Source organism: Ranitomeya imitator, chromosome 1 (assembly GCF_032444005.1).
Source record: "Ranitomeya imitator isolate aRanImi1 chromosome 1, aRanImi1.pri, whole genome shotgun sequence".
Classification (NCBI taxonomy): Eukaryota; Metazoa; Chordata; class Amphibia; order Anura; family Dendrobatidae; genus Ranitomeya; species Ranitomeya imitator.
Window position 1 is genome coordinate 1,195,963,647 of NC_091282.1, and position 20,416 is coordinate 1,195,984,062.

Below are 20,416 nucleotides of genomic sequence, written 5' to 3' on the forward strand. Positions count from 1 at the left end.
CGGACTACCTCCGTGAAGCCCCACTCTCGGCCGCACCTCCTCCGCTAGCTCCGCTTCCGCATGCATCGTTTTGACGAAAAAAAGAAATTGCTACCAGCTGCGTCCTACGCTGGTCGCCGCATCGTCAAAACAACGCATGCGGAAGCATCCGCATACAGCCGCACGACCTGCGTACCTAATGTTAAAGATGGGCACGCAGGCCGCATGCAGAAGTAGGTGGAGCTAGCGGCAGAGGTGCGGCCGAGGGCAGGGCTTCACGGAGGAAGTCCACAGCCCTCCGCAGCTCATCAAAACACTAATGTGAAACCGGCCTTATAGAGTTGCTTTTAAAACCACAGCAGGGTCTTGCATAACAATACTATCATACATAATGTTATTAAAGTGGAGACCTTTGGGGATATTAATTTTTTTATATTAAATTAATGCAATTGGCGCTTAAAAAATATTGGGTTTGATTTAAAAAAAAAAAAAATGCACTGTTTGCTACCTATAGTCACTACATTGCACTTTCCATTGCTAGCTGCAGAATGAGTTAGCAGAGAATCAGTCAGTGACCTCACTATGATAGTCTGACAGAGTTTGCAATGCTTTTATCTGCCTTCTGTGCTCCTCTAAGCTGACCTACAAAGAAGAATGTAGAGGGAAACAAAGAGCCTGCAAAAGCCAAACTGTGCAAAAATAGGGATTTTTGTGCACCCACAGTAAAATCCTTTTCTCCGAGCCATTCATTGTGGGACACAGACTGTGGGGTGTATGCTGCTGCCACTAAGTCATACAAAGAAAGTTAGCTCCTCCCCTGCAGTATACACCCTCCTGCTGGCTCTCAGCTAACCAGTTTGGTGCAAAAGCAGTAGGAGATCGATAATAACATGAGTATAGCATGTCAAATTATATATGACAGTATAGCATGTCAAATTATAAAAACAAGCACAAGCTAATAACAGGGTGGGAGCTGTGTCCCCCAATGAATGGCTCGGAGAAAAGGATTTTACGGTGAGTACACAAAGATCCCTATTTCTCCTTCGCCTTATTGGGGGACACAGAGCATGGGGACGTCCCAAAGCAGACCCTGGGTGGGGGCAACATCAGATCAGGCCCTGTGTAACGGCTACTTAAAAGTGCGCCAGCGCAGCCTGCAGAGTCCGCCTGCCCAGACTCACGTCTGCGGAAGTCTGGGAATTATATTGCTTCAAGGATGCATGCGGACTGGATGAACCCGCAAAGCTGGCAGATGTGCTTTGCTGACTCCTGGTGTCTAGAACCCAAGAAACCTCGATCGACCGAGTGGAGTGAAAAAAGGCTGACGTCTAACAAAGAAGGACTTCTGGATGGTGTAAAGAATCGGCCAGGCTAACATGGCCGAAGAAACGGCTAAGCCCTTCCTGAAACAGTCAGGAAGCCCAATTTAAGTGTCCAACCTCCGGAAGGATGCTGTCCTCGACACGTACCTACTCTGGGCACTCACATCGTCCAGGGTATGGGGAACCCATTAAGTTTTGTGGACTGGTACCGAAAGAGATGAGGGAAGAACGATGCCCTCTTAACAGTGGGAGAATGATACCACCTTGGTAACAAGGTGACGGTGACGGCCTGAGGACAACCTTGCCTTGATGGTAATAAGGAAAAGGTCTGAAGGAACAGAGCGGCCAGCTCCGAAGACTCATCTGAATGACGTGAACGCAGAGAAAAGAGGGGGGACCATCCATGATAGTAAAGTCTGTCCAGATCACTAGGAGTCTATTGTAAGACCCCCAGGACCATTAAAGTCCCAAGGTGTAACAATATGCGATAGGGAAGAACCACATGTGAAAACTTCCTGCGAGAAAGTCCCTACTTGCAGTTTTGTTGCAATAAGATGGAAAAGTACTAGTTCCGCAAACAAAAAACCTAACACCTGACTTGGTCAGTGTGGATCTCCCAGGATCACTGGGGCCCTTCCTGCTTCCTAAAGACTCTCGGAATTAATGGAAGAGGTGTGATGGAGCTGGCATCACAAAAGAACTGGAGCATGCAATGCGATGGCTTTTGGATCTCGAGGCTGAAACATGAACTCGAGTACATTACAGTCTGGATGCCATCCGATCTACATCTGGAGTGCTCCAGTGAAGACAGATCTGTTGGAAGACTTCCGGATGAAGTTCCCACTCACTTGAGGCGAGACCCTGGTGGCTGAAGAAGACTGCCCAGAGTTCTAATCCTGGGTTGAGTGCTGCAGAGATCACCGAATGATAGATCTCGGCCCATCAGAGTGTGAGGTACGTAGGTCAAGGCACCTGATCGCGGGTACCTGCTAGATGATAGACGTATGGCACAGCCGTGACAATATCCGATAGAATTTGGATGGTGAGACCTGCCAGAAGGTATTGGACCTGCTGTAGGAGCAGTGGTACCGTTCGGATCCCCAGAAAACTGAACGGGAGACTGGATTCCCGAAATAACCAGAGGCCTTGAGCAGTGTATTGATGCTCTGTAGACACTAGTAACCATTGAAAGGATCTCCCCCGGATGAGAAAGACGCTCAGAGACTACCCTCTGGAAAACTGTTTGATCTGCAGAAAACAAACGAAGCGAAGGGAACTGCCTCCATTGCCACCATTTTTCCTCAAGATCTTCACAGCAAATCGGATGGAATGAGGGCAGGTACAGACTGGGGCTAAAATTCAGCGCTGTCTTGAGAACCTGATTCTTTTCACAACGTAGCAGACAAGGCAGCCCACGACCAGACAGGCCCTTCTGGCATTTGCTAGTATTGCAAGATGGCCGATCCGGCTCAGAGTGAGGTGATGAGTGACCAAGTGCGGGGGCTCCCTGTTGAAGGGCCATGGCCTTCTCTCAAGGGAGGATTACCAACCCTCTGGAGGTGTCCAGGATCATCCTTAAAAAGGAAATCTGCTGGGCTGGAAACGAACTGTCAAAGTCAATCCGCCAGCCCAGGTGAGGAAGAGTATCACAAGGTACAGTACAGAGCAAAAGTTTGGACACACCTTTTCATTTAAAGATTTTTCTGTATTTTCATGACTATGAAAATTGTACATTCTCACTGAAGGCATCAAAACTATGAATTAACACATGTGGAATTATATACTTAAAGTGTGAAACAACTGAAATTATGTCTTATATTCTAGGTTCTTCAAAGTAGCCACCTTTTGCTTTGATGACGGCTAAGGGAGTGATGTCAGGTTTTTTCAATACGGTGTATGCTTCCGTTCTCTGAGTCATAAAGCCCTTCTGAATTAAATGGCATTCGCTGCAGACAGCGCCGCCCAACTAGCCGCATCCCAAGAGGGGTGAACCAGAGTCTCCCGCTCAAGAGATTTGATTGGCCAGCTGTACTGTCTCAGTAAAAAGGTTACTGTTCTGAATCAAACAAATATAGACCAACACTGGAACCATCAGTAACAAAAGCTACATAGACCAAACACCGTATCGTGAAGTCTATAGCACAATTACATAGGACACTCCATTTTTTCTGTTATTGTTCTGAGTCAAAGTAGCTTATGTCTCCAGCCAGGAGACCATTGCTCTGCGGCTAAGGAGAGGTAGAGTGCTGAACTCGAGGCCGCAAGACGGAACGAGTCAGTTTGTCTGACAGTCCGTGGTATTTTTAACCCCTTAAGCCCCAAGGGTGGTTTGCATGTTAATGACCGGGCCAATTTTTACAATTCTGACCACTGTCCCTTTATGAGGGTATACAGGTCCTTCTCAAAAAATTAGCATATAGTGTTAAATTTCATTATTTACCATAATGTAATGATTACAATTAAACTTTCATATATTATAGATTCATTATCCACCAACTGAAATTTGTCAGGTCTTTTATTGTTTTAATACTGATGATTTTGGCATACAACTCCTGATAACCCAAAAAACCTGTCTCAATAAATTAGCATATTTCACCCATCCAATCAAATAAAAGTGTTTTTTAATAACAAACAAAAAAACCAACAAATAATAATGTTCAGTTATGCACTCAATACTTGGTCGGGAATCCTTTGGCAGAAATGACTGCTTCAATGTGGCGTGGCATGGAGGCAATCAGCCTGTGACACTGCTGAGATGTTATGGAGGCCCAGGATGCTTCAATAGCGGCCTTAAGCTCATCCAGAGTGTTGGGTCTTGCGTCTCTCAACTTTCTCTTCACAATATCCCACAGATTCTCTATGGGGTTCAGGTCAGGAGAGTTGGCAGGCCAATTGAGCACAGTAATACCATGGTCAGTAAACCATTTACCAGTGGTTTTGGCACTGTGAGCAGGTGCCAGGTCGTGCTGAAAAATGAAATCTTCATCTCCATAAAGCATTTCAGCCGATGGAAGCATGAAGTGCTCCAAAATCTCCTGATAGCTAGCTGCATTGACCCTGCCCTTGATGAAACACAGTGGACCAACACCAGCAGCTGACATGGCACCCCACACCATCACTGACTGTGGGTACTTGACACTGGACTTCAGGCATTTTGGCATTTCCTTCTCCCCAGTCTTCCTCCAGACTCTGGCACCTTGATTTCCGAATGACATGCAAAATTTGCTTTCATCAGAAACAAGTACTTGGGACCACTTACCAACAGTCCAGTGCTGCTTCTCTGTAGCCCAGGTCAGGCGCCTCTGCCGCTGTTTATGGTTCAAAAGTGGCTTTACCTGGGGAATGCGGCACCTGTAGCCCATTTCCTGCACACGCCTGTGCACGGTGGCTCTGGATGCTTCCACACCAGACTCAGTCCACTGCTTCCTCAGGTTCCCCAAGGTCTGGAATCGGTCCTTCTCCACAATCTTCCTCAGGGTCCGGTCTCCTCTTCTCGTACAGCGTTTTCTGCCACATTGTTTCCTTCCAACAGACTTACCATTGAGGTGCCTTGATACAGCACTCTGGGAACAGCCTATTTGTTGAGAAATTTCTTTCTGGGTCTTACCCTCTTGCTTGAGGGTGTCAATGATGGCCTTCTTGACATCTGTCAGGTCGCTAGTCTTACCCATGATGGGGGTTTTGAGTAATGAACCAGGCAGGGAGTTTATAAAAGCCTCAGGTATCTTTTGCATGTGTTTAGAGTTAATTAGTTGATTCAGAAGATTAGGGTAATAGGTCGTTTAGAGAACCTTTTCTTGATATGCTAATTTATTGAGACAGGTTTTTTGGGTTATCAGGAGTTGTATGCCAAAATCATCAGTATTAAAACAATAAAAGACCTGACAAATTTCAGTTGGTGGATAATGAATCTATAATATGAAAGTTTAATTGTAATCATTACATTATGGTAAATAATGAAATTTAACACTATATGCTAATTTTTTGAGAAGGACCTGTAACTCTGGAACGCTTCAATGGATCCTGATGATTCTGACACTGTTTTCTCGAGACATATTGTACTTCATGATGGTGGTAAAATTTCTTCGATAAGACTTGCGTTTATTTGTTAAAAAAAATTTGAATTTTTATGCCCTTAAATCACAGAGATATGTCACAAAATACTTGATAAGTAACATTTACCACGTCTACTTTACATCAGCACAATTTTGGAACCAAAATTATTTTTTTTAGGGAGTTATAAGGGTTAAAAGTTGACCAGCAAATTCTCATTTTTACAACACCATTTTTTTTTTTTAGGGACCACATCTCATTTGAAGTCATTTTGAGGGGTCTATATGATAGAAAATAACCAAGTGTGACACCATTCTAAAAACTGCACCCCTCAAGATGCTCAAAACCACAATCAAGAAGTTTATTAACACTAGAACTACTGGACTCGTGAACCCTGACTAGAACTACTGCAAGTAAGTAGTCAAAATGACTATACCAGTAGTCCTAGTGTTAACCCTTCAGGTGTTTCACAGGAATTTTTGGAATGTTTAAATAAAAATGAACATTTAACTTTTTTTTTCAAACAAAATTTATTTCAGCTCCAATTTATTTTATTTTACCAAGGGTAACAGGAGAAAATGGACCCCCAAAAGTTGTTGTACAATTTGTCCTGAGTACGCTGATATCCCATATGTGGGGGTAAACCACTGTTTGGGAGCAGGGCAGAGCTCGGAAGGGAAGGAGCGCTATTTGACTTTTCAATGCAAAATTTACTGGAATTGAGATGGGACGCCATGTTGCGTTTGGAGAGCCCCCGATATGCCTAAACATTGAAACTCCCAACAAGTGACACCATTTTGGAAAGAAGGCCCGCTAAGGAACTTATCTAGATGTGTTGTGAGAGCTTTGAACCCCCAAGTGTTTCACTACAGTTTATAACGCAGAGCCGTGAAAATAAAAAATTGTTTTCCCACAAAAATGATGTTTTAGCCCCCATTTTTGTATTTTCCCAAGGGTAACAGGAGAAATTGGACCTCAAAAGTTGTTGTCCAATTTGTCCCGAGTACGCCAATACCCCATATGTGGGGATGGACCACCGTTTGGGCGCATGGCAGAGCTTGGAAGGGAAGGAGCGCCATTTGGAATGCAGACTTAGATGGAATGGTCTGTAGGCATCACATTGTATTTGCAGAGCCCCTGATGTAACTAAACAGTAGAAACCCCCCACAAGTGACCCCATATTAGAAACTAGACCCCCCCCAAGGAACTTATCTAGATGTGTTGTGAGAACTTTGAACCCCAAAGTGTTTCACTACAGTTTATAACGCAGAGCCGTGAAAATAAAAAAATCATTTTTTTCCCACTAAAAATATTTTTTTAGCCACCCAAATTTGTATTTTCCCAAGGGTAACAAGAGGAATTGGACCCCAAAAGTTGTTGTCCAATTTGTCCCGAGTACGCCGATACCCCATATGTTGGGGTAGACCCCTGTTTGGGCGCACGGGAGAGCTCGGAAGGGAAGGAGCACTGTTTTACTTTTTCAACTCAGAATTGGCTAGAATTGAGATCTGACGCCATGTCGCGTTTGGAGAGCCCCTGATGTGCCTAAAGAATGTTAACCCCCAATTCTAAATGAAACCCTAACCCTAGCCCCAACCCTAATGGGAAAATGGAAATAAATACATTTTTTTTTAATTTTATTATTTTTCCCTAACTAAGGGGGTGATGAAGGGGGGTTTGATTCACTATTTATAGCTTTTTTTAGCGGATTTTTACGATTGGCAGCCGTCACACACTAAAAGACTCTTTATTGCAAAAAATAGTTTTTGCGCCTCCACATTTTGAGAGCTATAATTTTTCCATATTTTGGTCCACAGAGTCACGTGAGGTCTTGTTTTTTGCGGGACGAGTTGACGTTTTTATTGGTAACATTTTTGGGCACTTGAAATTTTTTTATCACTTTTTATTCCAATTTTTGTGAGGCAGAATGACCAAAAAAACAGCTATTTATGAATTACTTTTTGAGGGGGCGTTTATACAGTGCCACGTATGGTAAAATTGATAAAGCAGTTTTATTCTTCGGGTCAGTGCGATTACAGCTATACCTCATTTATATTTTTTTGTGCTTTTATACGATAAAAACTATTTTATAGAAAATATTTTGAGGACTATAAGTTTTATTTTTTCGCTGATGATGCTGTATGGCAGCTCGTTTTTTGCGGGACAAGATGACGTTTTCAGCGGTACCATGTTTATTGATATCCGTCTTTTTGATCGCGTGTTATTCCACTTTTTGTTCGGCGGTATGATAAAGTGTTTTTTTGCCTTTTTTACCACGTTCACTGAAGGGGTTAACTAGCGGGACAGTTTTATAGGTGGGGTGGCCGTTACGGACGTGGCGATTCTAAATCTGTGTACTTTTATTGTTTTTTTTATTATCCAGATAAAGAAATGTGTTTATGGGAATATATAAATTCTTTTTCTTTATTTAGGAATGTATTTATTTATTTTATTTTTTTTACACATGTTTATATATATATATATATATATATATATATATATATATATATATATATATATTTTTTTTTTATGTAACATTGCCCCGGGAAGGGGGGGGGCATCAGGTTATAGGGTCAGATCGCTGATCTGACACTTTGCAGAGCACTGTGTCAGATCAGCGATCTGACATGCAGGGCTGCAGGCTCACCAGCGCTTGCTCTGAGCAGGGGCTGGTAAGCCACCTCCCTGCAGGACCCGGATGTAGCCCCGTGGCCATTTTGGATCCGGGGCCTGCAGGGAGGAGATGCTCGGTACAAGGTGAGCACATCGCCTTGTACCGAGGGTCTCGGAAGCACGCAAAAAAATATCAGACCAGGCATGGCATCTGATGTCGCAGTGTTTGCATATTGCTGAAAAAAAGGATACCGTGCTTGAAGAGGCTTCTGTTTCTAGAGCAAGTCCATTTGCAATTGTTCGTGGTGGGGCTGGTACCCTGGACTCCCATGCTGCAAAACCACCAGTGTTTTCCACTGTGCTACAATGGTGCTCGCCAGTGAATAGCTTATCCGGATGCTCGCTGTCTAGGAAAATGGCAAATGCACTACTAGGGAGTTTATCTCCGTTTGGAGGGACCCTGCGTGATCTAGAGCAGAACCCTAGTCCTTGTCAATCTACAGATTAGTTGATGGCCTAAATAGGCGAATCCATCTTGTTCTGAGGCTCTGGCGAGTCCAGATCCAAGGTCATCTCCGATTCAGATGCGGAGTCTAGTTCTCAGCAAATCATTGATGAGGGAGATCAAGAAATGAAGCTCCCGTTTTCTAGACGCCTGTACGTTTCTAGAATACTTGTGGCCCCTGCTAGCCGACAGCCCCCATGTAGGAGATGGACCATCTGTATTGGCCCTGCGAGCACTCCGAACCAGAGGGTTCACATAGGGATACATTCTCTTGGTCAGAGAAGCCATGGATTGCGGCGGTGATTAAGCCCACTCAGGGGAACTAGGTACTCTGGGGAAAAGAAAATGGGATCGGCAGTGGAGGGCTCCTGAGCTCATTTGAACTAGGTACTCTGGGAAAGGTGACCGGCTTCAGCGGTTCACGCTGGTCATGTACCTTTAAGACCAGTGAATACTGGACATGTGCCTTTAAGACCAGGGAATGCTGGTCATGTACCTTTAAGACCAGGGAATGCTGGACATGAGCCTTAAGGACCAGGGAATGCTGGTCATGTACCTTTAAAGACCAGAGAATACTGGACATGTACCTTTAAGACCAGGGATTGCTGGTCGTGTGCCTTTAAGACTAGTTTTAGGACCAGGGAATACTGGACATAGTGCCTCCTCCGGCAGCATACAGGCTAACCTAGGAAGCTGCCGGAAGGCAGAGTATGCAGCTCTATTCAGCAGGTCAGAGAAGTAGAAGAGATCCTCTGCTGTCACTGCTGTTTGGACGGTGCAGGGATAAAGAGAAGCCCTCAATCCATCGTCCATTTAGCAGGGAGGTGGAGAGGGACTGTCTGCCTCCTTGTACCATCTATTTTCAACAGTGGTGTGAAGTGGGGGCTGCTCGGACGCCACGAGGTGGGCCTCTGTACATCCAAAGGGTTAATCACCTAGGATGGGACAGGGCTGAATGACCAGCAATAGGCCTGGCTGGGGAAGAGGGTACAAGGAGGCGACACTCCATGTGCTCGTCCGTTCAGGGTGTCTGGAGATCAGTGCCCTTGAAGGGGACACGTCGCCCCTAAGAACCAGCTCAGGCGTGGCATCCCACGTCGCAGGAGAGGATACAGAGAGGCGACACTCTCCGTGCTCACCTGTTGATGGTTCGGGGAGATCGGAGCCTTGAAAAGATCCGTCGCCCCTTTGTTGTAAAAAGTAAAAATCAAAAACGTAAAAATAAAATAATAAAGTTTTGGGTTAGAGTTTGTGTCCCCCAATGAGGCGAAGGAGAAATACTAATGAACCAATTGAAAAAGTGTGGACAAATTTCTAGAAAGGTCGAGATATAAGAGCAAGTAAATTAGAACAGTTTTTCCCTTCTCGGCATTCTATTTTTTTTTTTTTTTAATATCTGTACCTTGAAAAATAATATTAAAATGTGGACAATAATTGTAAGAAAATTATGTCAGACTGGGGAACGTGAAATTCCAATCCATGACCATTGATGCGGAATACACTGAAACATGCACTCTGACCTAAAGTTGTTTTTACGCTCAGGTTCTATTTCTGGCTTAGTTTATCAAAGTCCCTGGCCATGAACTTCTCTTGCTTCCAGAGACACCAGTAAATGGTGTACAACTCCATGTCTCCATCCATTGGTCTTCAGACTAATGGACAGGAATGTGGAGTTGGTATAAAATGGACAGATTCAGAAATCTAAAATCTATCATAAATTGGGTACAGTAGTGCAATGCAGAATGTGCTGTATAATTTTTCAGAAGAATTTGGGAAAGTTATGAAATGTCCTATAAATGTCTTTTCTGTTAATGATCTAAGGATCTGGGATTTTAGTTGAGATGAATCTGTGCTGCACTTTATGTACATGCTCAGTAGTGACCAGTGCTGTGGGGACGTAGTTGAGATGAATCTGTGCTGCAGTTTATGTACATGCTCAGTAGTGACCAGTGCTGTGGGGTCGTACACGAGATGAATCTGTGCTGCACTTTATGTACATGCTCAGTAGTGACCAGTGCTGTGGAGTAGTAGAGATGAATCGGTGCTGCACTTTATATACATACTCAGTAGTGACCAGTGCTGTGGGGTCGTAGTTGAGATGAATCTGTGCTGCACTGTATGTACATGCTCAGTAGTGACCAGTGCTGTGGAGTAGTAGAGGAGATGAATCTGTGCTGCCCTTTATGTACATGCTCAGTAGTGACCAGTGCTGTGGAGTCCGGAGGATTGACTTATCGACTTGAACAGCCCTGCTAATGGGACTTTCCCGAATTCAACTAACCAAACATCAGCTCTTCATTTGCTGCAAACTACCCCTCTGTGCTATGGAAACCTACATTACGCCTCCAAGACTGGAGAAAATTCCTTATTCCTGCTTAGGCCAAATTCACACTAAGAGCGCAGTCAGACGGCTGCATTACTCGGGCGAGGATACCATCACAATCCTCGGACTGGCCATCGGCTGTCTTGACCTGACCATGACAGCTGAATAGAAATACATGCCATCACACTCTGGTCAGGAGAGCCGACAGCCAGCTGAGGCTTGCGATCGTATCCTCCCAGGAGTAATACAGACATCTGACTGTGCTCTTAAAGTGATCCTTGTCCTTCGTCCAGTTTACTTTTTTCACACACCCCTTGTCCCAGTATCTGCTTAATACCGTCAGATGGCACTACGGTCAGTTAACATTCTTTTTTTTTTGCCGGTAGGCATTTCCTGGATCAACAGAGCCATTCTGTATCCTCACTTGATTAAAAGTTGGACTCTGGGTCCCAAACCTTACTAAGTATTATCAAGTGGCTCAGTTGACCATCTGCCATGCACAAAATCAACCACCACTATGATTCTGAAAACTCCAAAATGATACCCTCCCCCTGAGAACAATGGCAGCCCAAAATTTATCTTGGCTATTCCCAGGGCCAACCCTTATGTCCTTGATCTTTTGGAATGCTAGACAAACTATTAATGTATGGGGGGAAAAAAAGGACTGGATTTCTCTTAAGTGAAGAGACACGAGTCAAGGCACATGGTTAACGAGAAGCTAACAGCATCGTTGATCAACATAGGGCAGGTCTGGGCTCCTTGGGTGGAATAATGAAGGCCCATCTCTCCGTTTCATCTCTTGTTCCTTCAGCTGCGGCCTCGCATCATTTTGGAGTGATCTGCCCCTCACACCTATCTTGGTAGTCCACTTGCCCTTTTGCCTTCGCTCACACTTTTTAGAAGCATATGTTGGACGAGAAAAAATGGGTAACACTATGGTCCTTTCTAGAACTTGATCATGGCCAATATGGTGGAGTCCATGCACTGTTAACGGCAGTCAGCTATCCGAGTACAAGCTCCACTATCCTACAGCGGCCATTTGGTGCTGTGGTTATTCTCCCACTTTCTTATACTGTCATGTTGGTTCTCCTATGTGTGGACTATTACCATTTTGTCGGTATCACACTTATCCAACAGAAAATTTACAGTTTAAGATTAAGGAAACCTACCTGAAGTAAGTATCGGTATTTGGTTTTGGGAGTCATCAGCTGAGGTAGTGTTCTCTCCATCTGTGTGCGTATTAATGTCTCTTTTTGTCTTGCTACTTTCCTCAAATGCTTTAGGTTTGTTGCTGGACTCAGACACAGGACGGTCAATTATAGCTCCCTGGCTGCTTTCAGATCGGACATCTATACTGGAATGTGAGGCTTTTCCTGTGTCAGATACAGATAAGGGAGCAGCTTCACTGTTGTCTGTAAAAAGAACATTAACTTTTCTGTCTTCTGGATTTTCTTCCATATTTTCTATGTCAGACATAAGCAGCTTTACTTGCACTGTCCTACCATCTAACAATGTGCTGCTTGCCTCACTGTGGCTGCCTGTAAGAAAAGCCCGAGACTCCACTGAGGTTCTAGTGTCGAGGTCACTGGGGTACTGGTATACCTTGTCAAAATCTTCAAGTTTCTCTACTTCTGCAGCATCAAGTGTAAGAGAGAATGGTGCACCATGCCCAGATATAACAGTCTGCACTGATGGGCAAGGAGGACATTCATCTTCTGAAGTTCTATGCAATGAAATCTCTGGCGCAATGCTGACACTCATAACACTTTCAACTACTACTTCACCAGCTCTTTTTACTTCAGTTTGGGCCACTGCAACTTGTTCTTGACATTTTTGTGGCACTGACTCTTCCTTGACCTGTTCTTTCATTACTGCCTCTTCAACCTGTTCCAGCAGCTCTGCTTTATTCTCAACCCGATCCTCAGCAATTGCCTTTTCCTCAAACTCTTCTTTGGCAACTGCATCTTCCTCGATCACAGCCTCTGCCAATGCCTCTTCGACCCTTTCCTGCGGCACTGCCTCCTCCCCTTTGCCCCTCAGTACCTCTTCCTCAACCCCTTCATCCATCAAAGCCTCTTCCTCAACCCTTTCCTTTGCCAATGCCTCTTCCTCCACCCCTTTCCGAGCCAATGCATCTTCCTCAACCCTTTTGTCCAATGCCCGCTCCTCAATCCCTTCCTGCGTCATTGCCTCTTCTACCCATTCCTGCGTCATTGCCGCCTCTTCTACCCTTTCCTGCGTCAATGCCTCCTCTTCTACCCTTTCCTGCGCCAATGCCTCTTCTACCCTTTCCTGCGCCAATGCCTCCGCTTCTACCCTTTCCTGCTCCAATGCCTCCTCTTCTACCCTTTCCTGCACCAATGCCTCCTCTTCTACCATTTTCTGCACCAATGCCTCCTCTTCTACCCTTTCCTGCACCAATGCCTCCTCTTCTACCCTTTTCTGCATCAATGCCTCTTCTTCTACCCTTTCCTGCATCAATGCCTCCTCTTCTACCCTTTCATGCATCAATGCCTCCTCTTCTACCCTTTCCTGCATCCATGCCTCCTCTTCTACCCTTTCCTGCATCAATGCCTCCTCTTCTACCCTTTCCTGCATCAATGCCTCCTCTTCTACCCTTTCCTGCATCAATGCCTCCTCTTCTACCCTTTCCTGCATCAATGCCTCCTCTTCTACCCTTTCCTGCATCAATGCCTCCTCTTCTACCCTTTCCTGCATCAATGCCTCCTCTTCTACCCTTTCCTGCATCAATGCCTCCTCTTCTACCCTTTCCTGCATCAATGCCTCCTCTTCTACCCTTTCCTGCATCAATGCCTCCTCTTCTACCCTTTCCTGCATCAATGCCTCCTCTTCTACCCTTTCCTGCATCAATGCCTCCTCTTCTACCCTTTCCTGCATCAATGCCTCCTCTTCAACCCTTTTCTGCATCAATGCCTCCTCTTCTACCCTTTCCTGCGCCAATGCTGCTTCTTCTACTCTTTCCTGCATCAATGCCTCTTCATCTACGCTTTCCTGCATCAATGCCTCTTCATCTACCCCTTCCTCTGCCAATGCCTCTTCCTCGACCCCTTCCTCCGCCAATGCTTCTTCGACCTTTTCCTTTGGCACTACCTCTTCCTTGACCCCTTCCTCCACCAATACCTCTTCCTCAACGCTTTCCTGTGCTAATGCCTCTTCCTTAATCCCTTTGTTCACCAATCCTGCCTGCTCCATCATCCCTTCCTCCACAAATGACTCTTCCTCCACCCTTTCCTGCGCTAAGGTCTCCTCTTCAAACTTTTCTTGCAGCACAGCCTCTTCCTTGACCCCTTCCTCCAACAATGTCTCTTCCTCAACCCTTTCCTGCACTAATGTCTCCTCTTCAAACTTTTCTTGCAGCACAGCCTCTTCCTCCACCAATGCCTCTTCTTTGACCCTTTCCAGAGCTAATGCCTCTTTAACCTTTTCCAGTGGCACTGCCTCTTTAACCCCTTCTTCCACCAATGCCTCCTCCTTGACCCCTTCATTCGCCAATGCCGCCTGCTCCATCATCTTTACCTCCGCCAATGCCTCCTCTTCCATCATCCCTTCCTCCACCAATGCCGCCTGCTCCATCAATGCCTGCTCTTCAATGACCTCTTCCTCTGTCAATGCTTTACCCTGAAACCTTTCCTCTGCCAACGCCTGCTCTTCAACGCATTCCTCCGTCAAAGCCTCTTTGACTCCTTCTTCCTCCTCCAATGCCACTTCCTCATCCCTTTCATCCATTGCTTCGTCCATGACCCTCTCCTCATCCAATGCCTCATCTATGACCCTTTTCTCCTCCAAAGCCTCTTCCACTGTAAGGGTTTCTTCCTCTACCCCATTATCCACCACTACTACTTCCTTGATCCCTTCGTCTGCCAATGCTTCTTCCTCAACATCGTCCACTATCTTTTCCTTGATCCCTTCCTCCAGCACTAACTCTTTCTCGATTGCTCCAACCTCTACTGCCTCTTCAACTAGTTCCTGCATGATTGCCTCTTCTAAAATTTGTACTTTCTGGTCTCCCTCCACCCATTTTTCCACAACTGCCTCTTCAACCTTCTTTTCCTCAACTGGTTTATTTACAGCCATCTCTTCATCAAACTGTTCTTCTGTCACTGTTGCTTGTACCCGTTCTGTCACCATTTCCTCATCCAACTGTTCCTCGACTTCCTGAAATTTTTTCTCTGCCGCTTTCTCTTCTTCAACCCATTCTTCCACTACCGTCTCTTCATCTACCTGTTCCTTCAAAAGTGCTTCTTCCTCAAGCCGCGCTACTGCCTCTTGCTCAACCATGCGGTTCGTGGCATTCATTGGGACCTCTGCAGTACGCATCAAAAGACTGGAGTTATGATCCACAGTAATTGAAAATGAAGAATCTTCACTTGCAGTGCCAGTACTTGTGACAAACCCTTCCCCTTCTTCTTCATCTTCTTTAGCTCCAGTACTTGTGATGGCACTTTCGTCATCCTCTGTAGTGACTCTGGAGTCTATGCTTGCAGCTCTACTCATGATATTGCTGCTCTCAGTGCTTTCTGTAGCACAGCATGCACTATTATCTTGCTTTACACCCTCAATTTCTTCAGAAATACCGGTACTTGTAACAGCACCTTCACCTTCTTCCACTACAGGCCTTGATTCTTCATGCTCAACTACAGCAATATCGTCAAACTGTGCATCCTCAGCAGCGGCATCTCTCTCGGGATCTTCAGTGTCCCGGTTATCAGCAGACGCCTCAGACTCTTGATGTTCAGTTATATCAAGATCACTTGTATGAGAGACAGCCTCTTCTTCAACAGGACAATAAGCCGTGATATTGCCTGCATCCAAAGTGACTGTTTTATCTGCACAAGTAACATGACCATAAGCTTCCGAACTGTCCCTACCAGGTGACACTATTGCTCCAGTACCGGCACTAGTTACCACACCATCAGTTTCTCTATCACCAACCTGCCTAGATACAATACAGACGTGTTTTTGTTCTTCAGAGCTTGCACTGCTCACAGCATCTTCCTTTTCATAGCTTATATCATTTTCTCCTTCATCGGAGTATGCCTCAATAAATCCTGGATCAATATTTGCATCTACCCCTGATAGCCGATCTATGAGATCTTCTGCTGTACCAGAAATGACAATGTTTCTCTGGTTATCTGCAAAGCTTGATTCTACCGACATGTCTAAGGTTCCACAGATGCTTTTATTGCCTGCGGCTTCATCTTTTTCCCCAAGATCGTTTTCTCTTTCCGTGCTGGAGGATGTTGTCGCATCGTCAACAGGTCTGTTGATGGATGCTTCGGCTTGGATTTCTTTGACTAGGCCATCACTGAAGCTTGAAGAACTGGCAGCTTCATCATTTTTGCATGGATCCAAAGCCTGTACCTCTTCTTCTAAACTGCTACCCATGATGTAATCTGACGATGTGGCGTTATTATCATCGAAAGAAGATTCCAGGGCGTTACTAGAACTGGCAGCTGTAGCTTCACTATTAACATCATGATCCATAATTGCACCAGAATCATTGTTAATAGTAGTGGATGCGGTGGAATAAATGTTGTCAGAAATACCAGTGCAAGTTTTATCGTCTTCTATGCTGCTATCCATCATGTCGCTTGATGTTGCGGTCTGGTCATTGGCCTTATCTGCACTTTCTGCATTATCGTTAGTCCTATTTGCAGCTATTGTGCTTGACGATGCAGGAATTTCATCATTTCTCACTGCGTCTTCCCTGCCCATGTCTAAAACATTGGAAGACGTTGCAGTACCTGTACCTCTATCTATGTCTGTAGTACATATCATGGTTAAAGCCTCTTCTGTACTGCTGTCCATTGCGACACTTGACGATGCGGCGGGCTGAGTATTGGTGTACAGATGTAAAATAGTGCTATTTCTAGTTGAGTTGCTGGATGAAGTTGCTGTCGTATCAGTACTATTTCCAGGGGATGATCTGTCAAAGTGATCGGTACGTAGGTTCATGGCGATACTTGAAGATGCCGTAGCTTCTGTGTTTTCAGAGGTTATTATGGCTGGGTGATTTATAATACTTTGACTAAAATAGCTTGAAGAGGATGCTGCCTCCTCAGTAGACGTTTGTGTTAGAAGCAAAGGATCTCCGCTGCTTGAAGATGCTGTATTGTTCTTTCTCTTTTTCATGTATTTGTTGCTTTGACCGCCTCCAGTGCTAGAACAACTTGAGGTGTTTCCAGAGTACAGGTTGCTGCCGATGGACGCTTCAGTACTGTCCATGGCGAGATCAGATGAATTTCCGGGATATTCTTTAGGAGTTCCAGAAGAGATAAAGTTTGTACATGTGTCATTCACGCCATCTCGCTCTGTGCTTGACGTGGCTCCCGTATTTTTGCTCTCCTCGGCATTACCAAATATATAGTTATTAGGGAGACTGCTAGAAGAACTTGCTGCATTGTCGCTCTCTCTTTCTAAAGAGTCATCAGTCAAGCTGTTATCCGTTAAATTACTGGAGGACGCGGCTACATGTTCGCTATCGATTTCAGACGAAACCAGAGAGACCTCAAAGTTCAAACCCCTACTGCTATCAATCACACTACTTGAAGAGGTGGCCGTGTGCCTTTCTGGTATCCTAAGACTACCATCAATTTCTGCTGCGGTGATAGAGGAGGTTGCCGCTTGTGTAGTTATATTTTCAGAAATGGCAAGCACGCAGTAACTCTCTGAAGAGGTTGCTATATTAACAATGGCATTTCTGGGACCCTCTGTGGTGTCAGAAGACGTAGCTGGGTGGGTGTCGTTGAGCAATTCTGCACTGTTGGATGAAGAGGCTGCGTTCTCGTGAGTACTTTCTGAAGATTCTCTGGTAGCACTGGATGTTGCAGGCTTAAAGGTAATGATACTCACTTGTTGTGGGAGATTATTACTGGTGCTTTGAGAACAGGTTTCTGAACTTTCGGTATGGTCATTGAACACGTTTCTATCAGTGCTTGAAGTAGTGGTGGCATCTTCAAAGCTATTTTCTGATAACATTGTGAAATCTCCATCATCTTCGACAAAGTTACCGTCTGCAGAAGCCGAAGACGTATATCCCCTGCTCGTATCAAGGTTTACAGTGTCCATATCTATGCTGCTTTTATCGGCGGTAACGTCTAATGCAGTATTTGACGATGTGGCAGTGTCGTCACTAAGAAGCCTTAATTCATTAGTAGTGTTTATAACAGAGCTGGAAGAAGTGGCAGTATCTTCACATTCAGTTTCCTTTACACTCTGATTATCAATCTCAAAACGTACAGAGATATTGCTACCGGCCTGTCCCCGACTTGATTCCATAAGGCTACTTCCAACATTTCTTTCTGTACAACTCACATTCACAAAACCAGCACCTCTTCCGACAACTGCAGAGCCGTCTTCTGCGGAGTTGGATCTCTCGAAATGTTCCATCTCGAATGTGTGAATTTCCATAGCAGAAGCTTCCCTTTCTAAACTATTTCCAGTGACTAGGTTATCAAGCTCCGCTGAATCAATCTGAACTGGGATATTTCCACTTTCTTTTTTGCTAGCGTCTTTTGTGCATTTCCCATCTTCTTCAGCGAGGTCACTAGTTGAAATCTCCCCGTCATTGGAATCGGTAATTTCAGAGTATATTTCATCAGGAGACGAACTGGAATTATCAATATTACTGGGTTCTGAGGCAAATTCACTTGGCCCCTGAGCAGAATTTTCTAGATCTCTGGGTTGCAAGGGAGCTCTGCCGAAAATGTCGTAGAAGGAAATACTAGAGTTTGTGGCAATAATTCCTGTATTGCTCTCGTTTTGGACAGCAATAGCATTTTGTGTATTTTGTATGGTCATTTTATTACGCTCACCGCAGTCTGATGAATATGCGTCCTTCTCCACATTGGCAGCTCTAATTGGTAACGAAGCTGCAGTATCCTTGAAGGTACCTCCGCTATCCTTTGGATCACCGCTTGCATGTTTTACCTTGGATTTCAGAGTAATAGATTTCTTTGAGGTAATAGCTTCAGCAAGTGAATGAGGGCTTGCATTACCAAGGTTGGATATAGATTCTGGAGACTCAATATTTGCCCTTTCTGTGCTTTCTACATTAAGTCTTCCAGACTTTTTGTCCTCTCGAGGTCGTGCCACATCTTTTGACTCCCCGATCATGGTAAGACTTTGAGAGTCACTTTCACTTTCCGATTTATTTCCCTTTTTGGAACTGACACCTTTAAAACTTTCACTTCTATGCTCAGAGACAGATTTCTTATTTGACTTTCGATCTGAGCTGCTCGCACGGTCTTGGGTTCTTTTGTCCTCTAGATACTTAGGGAATCTTTCCTCCACTTTGCCACTTTCACTTTTTCGACGCTCATCTTTATGACCTTGCTTTGATCTAGAGACTTCAGTATATTTCTTATCTGACTTGAGGGTGTCGCGGTCCTTGCTGTCCAACCGAGCTCTCTCCTTCAATTTATCGCTATGTTTGAACTTCTGAATGGCGTCTTTGGCGGCATTGCTGGAATTCTGACCAGTGGCATTTTCCCTTCGCTCATCTTCTTTATCTTCAGATTTTGATCTGCGAGACTTCTCTGTTGGTTTTTCTCTTTCACTCTTTTGACTCACCTCTTCTTGGTCACTCGGTTTAGGCAATTTACCACTGCTTTTAAACTTTGCCTTGGCTTGACTCTTTTCTTCAGAAGATCCATGTATTTTCTTTCTGTCTTTAATACTTTCTTCTTGCCTTGAGTTGTCAGAGTTGGCAGAGTCCACTTCATTTTTCTCATCTGCCAAAAGCTTGGGTTTCTTCTCTGATGAACTATGTGACCGTTTAAGCTCTCTGTGTTGTCGGGAATCACTACCCGATCGCTTATTTCGGTTCTCAGGTCTGGACTTTTCAGTAGACTGATGTCTCTCTCTTTTACTGCTGTCTACTTTGTCAATATGATCAGATGATCTCTCATCTTTGCTGGACAAAGACGACTTTCCGTCGATTTTCTGCTTATTTTTCCGGTCAGTTCGCTCTTCGGAGCTGGATTTACTTTGACTGTGTTTACTTGGCTGTTCTTCATCTTTTGAAGTCCTCTTAGATTTTTGAGAATCCGAGTCATCAGTTGCTTGTCTATGTAAACTGTCCAACTTATGTCTGTGCTTCGAGGATGAACGCTCCTCTGAGAAAGTCCTTTCACGTTCACCTTTAAAAGACTTCAGCTCCTTTTTCGGCATGCTCTTGGCATTCTGCGACTCTCCATCGTTACCATCCCTTTTTGAATGCTTTTCAGGTCTGCTTATGTTTTTAGACTTGGGATAATCTTCAGAAGCAGAATCTAATCGCTCCATGTGTTTACGAGCATCTGCGGTTTCAACATCTTGCATCTTTTCTAAGAAGGTTTTTTTCTTAAATTCCTTTTCTCCTCTGGAATCGTTTTTACTTTGCTCTGTGGATTCTAGGAGTTTTCTTGATGCTTTGTTAGGGTCAATCCTTGTAGTATTTGACTTGGGCTCCCTCGTGGATGAGGAAAATCTGTCCAGGGACTAGCAAGATGAGAAGAAAAATATCAGTTTTAATAAAAACAATTCCATCATTTCATGTAATAAATCAGTAGAGCAGCAAACAAAGGGAACCTGTCAGCTCACTCTATATAAATGAGTGGG

General features: G+C 44.6%; 1 protein-coding gene across 1 annotated transcript in view; it reads right to left on the reverse strand.

Annotated features, from left to right (window-relative positions):
- Positions 1-20,416, reverse strand: part of BOD1L1 (biorientation of chromosomes in cell division 1 like 1) — a 105,308-nt gene that overhangs the window by 25,221 nt on the left and 59,671 nt on the right. Inside the window, exon 10 of the mRNA XM_069744861.1 lies at positions 11,965-20,296. Coding sequence (XP_069600962.1) covers positions 11,965-20,296 — 8,332 coding nt within the window. The remainder of the gene's footprint in view (positions 1-11,964; positions 20,297-20,416) is intronic.